Below are 4059 nucleotides of genomic sequence, written 5' to 3' on the forward strand. Positions count from 1 at the left end.
GTATGTAACTGTTCTATAACAAATTACTGACTTTATCAATATTGTTTATTATTTTTCTCGTTGATCGGTTTCTAACCGAATAAGCACTTATGTTGGCAGCACAGATCGAAGACAAGCTGCTTAGGTACATTCGAATATCTGATTCGTATTGATCTTCCATATTGACTTGTTGCAAATCACCAGTTTTGAGGGTGTAAGCGAACAACTGACGTCCCACACCATCTCCATCGGAGGTCAACAATATGTCACCATTTTTGTTTAAGCAACCCGAAATCGCTACATTATGCATCCATTAATGCATATGAATGCAACAGTGCAACACCCATTCTTCCTTCTTTAAAATCCACAGCTCGACCAAGTGAAGATTAAAAAACGCATACCCAAGTTCACCCTTTAGATCAACCACTCGATCTTTCTTCTTAAAGCATAACAAGTTTTGTTTGGGAGGGTCTGTTAACCCGAACTCCTCCATCTTCACATCAAGCCACACTATTTTTCTTCCAGCATAATCAGGTGGTCTGTATTGTTGATCGAGACTAGCCAACCAATGCAAACGCCCGTGAGCAAATACACCTTCACCGCTTATTGGATAAGCAGGGTTCTGCGCAATCTCTCCCCACGACCTCATCCCCAAGCTATAAACCATGGTGCATAGCTGTTTCGGTATCACATTAATGTTATGTTGTCTTTTATGAATAACACACACCGTCTTTAAAGTGTTGGTGGATTCATCAAACACAACCCCTGCTGCGGGTGAATCGAAACATGTGCGAGTCTTGATGGGTGGCAAATTGTAGTATTGCTTACTAAGAGGATTGGTAATAGCGAACAAGATGCCGCGAATCACGTCTAGTTGGTAACAGACCAGGGTTAGACCATTGCATGAACCCAGAACAAGGTTATTTTTCACAAAGAGTGTGGAACCCTTAAACCACATATTCATGATGGGCTGCTTAGAGGAAGTACCTTGGGTCACACGCAAAAAACTGACTATCAGGCTCAGATCGTTTGAACATGGCTGGTCTAGGTTCTTCCTTGATCACATGAATGGTTTCAAGGTATGGATCGTTGATGTATTTGAACCATAGTTTGCTTACACACCGGAAGTGAGCCAAAGATTTGATCGACCGTCTTGACAAAATATCATACATAATATCAGGAGGAAACTGATCAGCCACTGATTTCAAAGCTTAGGTTGCAGGTTAAGGTTAACTGTGAGTTTATTATGAGTTTGATGAATGATGGTGTGACATTTGTCAATTTCGGGTTATTTTATACTTGTATTCTTAATGTAAACCCGACCCGTTTTGTATCCCGAACCTTTCGATATTATCAAAATGATGAATTGTATGTTAAATATTTGTTTTATAGTTGTTGGATAAAAAAAACACCCTTTTCGGTTCTTAAAATTCCCCGAAAAAACTCAAAACAAACTCCAGGGACTAAAACTACCAAAATGGAGACTTGAAGGACCCATTTGTAGTTTTTGCTTTCTTAGGTCTATAACCAACCCATTTTCATGAAACACCCTTTATGAAAGACCCATTCAACTTACCCTATATATACACACCCATCTTCTTCATTTGTGCTTGTTCATTTCTTCATTTCTCTCTCAAATTCTTGAATTCTAAGGTTGTTCTTCATAAGCTAATCTTTCATTTTAACTAACTTCTCAATACTTAAAGCTTGATGTTACAACATATATATAATATACACTCCTTGTTTACCTTCGGTCTTTCATTTCTTCGGTCTCGGCCGGTTGAAATGTCGGGCTAGTAAGGCAAGGTTACATGGAGGACTTTGTAGTCCTTGTTTATATATTTAACAAATCTAACCATATAACTTGTTATACTTGCTTAACTTCTACATATTTTAGTTTATTGTTCATATTTGTCAAGTTCCATGGTATTGGGTGTAACATCTGCCCCGATCAGACCCGACCCAGGTACCCGTTTCTCTGACCCGATCTCTTTCTTTTATGATTTAATATTTATTTATACTTATATTTTACTTTTAATAATAATAATATACTTTTCCTTCCCGCCTCTTTCTCTCTCTTTCTTTCTTTCCGCCGTCCCGCCCTTAAGCCTTGTTTCCCTCTTTTTCTTCTAACTCTTTGCTTGTCCTTTGTTCCTTCCCGCCTAAGGTTGTCTGCGCAGCTCCACGCGCCAGACCCCTTACAAGGAAGCCTGCGTGAAGACCACCTGTTTCAGCGATTCGCGAGACGAACTCTTCTCGCAGCGCGCTAAGGATCGTAGTTCATCCCTCGACGCGCGAAGAATTATAGTTCTTCCCGCGGCGCGCTAGGAATCTTAGTTCCTCCCGCGGCGCGCTAAGAAATGTGATTCTTCTCGCGGCGCGCTTAGAAATGAAGTTCTTTCCGCGACGCATTAAGGTTGTTTCTGTCTGCCTTCGCGCTCGCGCTCTCTTGACCTTCTGTGTCTGCCTTCGCGCCTTAGCTTTCTCGCGCTGAACCCTTTGAGTTTTCTTCTGTTGAATCTAGCCGTTTGCTTTTGTGTTGTCTTATCTTTTGAGCTGTTGACCTAATCTGCTTTATGTCTGAAAAGCCACTTTTGGCGCAGCATGCGCACCAACCCCATTGGTTGGCAGAAAAAGTGACTGACATTATCTTTTGAGATCTGCTTTTGCCATGCTTGACCAGTACCTTTATCTGATCCGCCCATGCTTTTTACTGTTCCCTGTCAGCTTTATCTTGCCTCTGCAGCTGCCATATCTTTCCATATCTTTTGCTTTTGGATTCTTATGCTTTTTGATATCTTTTGCTTGATCCTGTTAAAGATCCTTTCCCCTTTTCTAGGGATTATGTCTTCTAGGGTTTTCCTATAAATAATAGTAATATTTTCATAACACTACACACACAAAACACTTAATCTCTCATGTTCTCTTGCCCCTTGCTCTCTCTGCCGTCTTCCTCTCTGCCTCCGTCTTCCTCCCTGTTCTGCCCTGCTTTTCCGGTAATATATATATATAATAATTTACTTATTAATTATGCTAACTTGTAATCAAGACTTAAAACAAATCATTAAAACAATAATCTTATTTATAGGTTAACTTGTGCTTGTTTAAAGTTGGTTCTTGCTTTATCTTACACCGCATCGTTTATCAAGTGAGTAATCTCGTACCTAATCCCTTTTTGCTTTTAATGTTTTGGGATGTTCATGTGTTCATACAAACTTAGAGTCTTAAACTTGTTTATGAACTTTAGTCGCGCAGTATCCCATGTGTTGAGGACGTAGACTTGGCTGTTTATTTGTATGTGTGGATCATTAACCGTCTTGTCGGTCTATTCCGCAGTTTTCATGGTACCATTAGATGAACACGGGAGAACTATCGTTTATGATTTTCTCTTTTGTATACACATGCACAGTTTGTCTTGTTTGTGAGCTCAATTGTGAGCACTGGCAGTCTTATGAATCTTAGAGTTGGTCCCGATCAGATTACACCCTTGTTGAAAACCAGACATACACATGTTGCGCGCAGATTTATTGTTATCTATGTATTAACTATTAAACTTGATTTCTCACCAACACGCAAGTGTTTGACGTTTTATTTTAACACATGTTCAGGTTTGCTGTAGCTACATTTGGAGCTTGTGGACACATAGGACGTTTTTACTTTTGGACCTAGATTAAAATGTATCAAGACAAGTTATTGCTGTACGAATATTTTGATTTATAAAATATTGATTTATGTTGGTTTATTTATATCTTGTGTTTACCCTGCGCGTGCGCGAATGAATGTATTTATTAAATATTGACACCCAATAGTGTCGCGAGTAATGAAACAATATGTGGCGCCCCGATGTATAATCCGCCTTCGGTCGGGGTGTTACAGATTGGTATCAGAGCTCGTTGACTTTAGGATAGGTGGTTAGACGTAACGGCCTAGAATACCTAAGAGTCCCTTCTCGCGCATGAGAGAAATCTCATGTTTGCGCGCTTATTGTTAATTACTCGTTATTTATGAGTATGCTCGCGCTTGCGCAGTATATGATTTTAAGTTTTATTTCGCGATATTTCGATTTTTGTTGAATTTCGA

General features: G+C 39.6%; 1 protein-coding gene across 1 annotated transcript; it reads right to left on the bottom strand.

Moving 5' to 3' along the window:
* Nucleotides 1-292: 292 nt before the first annotated feature.
* LOC143601954 (putative F-box protein At1g55070) lies at nt 293-943 on the bottom strand. Its single transcript, XM_077079223.1, has one exon. The coding sequence runs from the start codon at nt 941-943 to the stop codon at nt 293-295; it is 651 nt and encodes a 216-aa protein (XP_076935338.1).
* Nucleotides 944-4059: the final 3116 nt, after the last annotated feature.

Source organism: Bidens hawaiensis, unplaced genomic scaffold (genome assembly GCF_021521415.1).
Source record: "Bidens hawaiensis isolate Kalapana, Puna unplaced genomic scaffold, B.hawaiensis_p1.1 tig00001960_1, whole genome shotgun sequence".
Classification (NCBI taxonomy): Eukaryota; Viridiplantae; Streptophyta; class Magnoliopsida; order Asterales; family Asteraceae; genus Bidens; species Bidens hawaiensis.

Bases quoted from the DNA above. Each gene is read 5' to 3' on its own strand.
- LOC143601954 (XM_077079223.1), bottom strand. From the start codon at position 943: ATGAATATGTGGTTTAAGGGTTCCACACTCTTTGTGAAAAATAACCTT.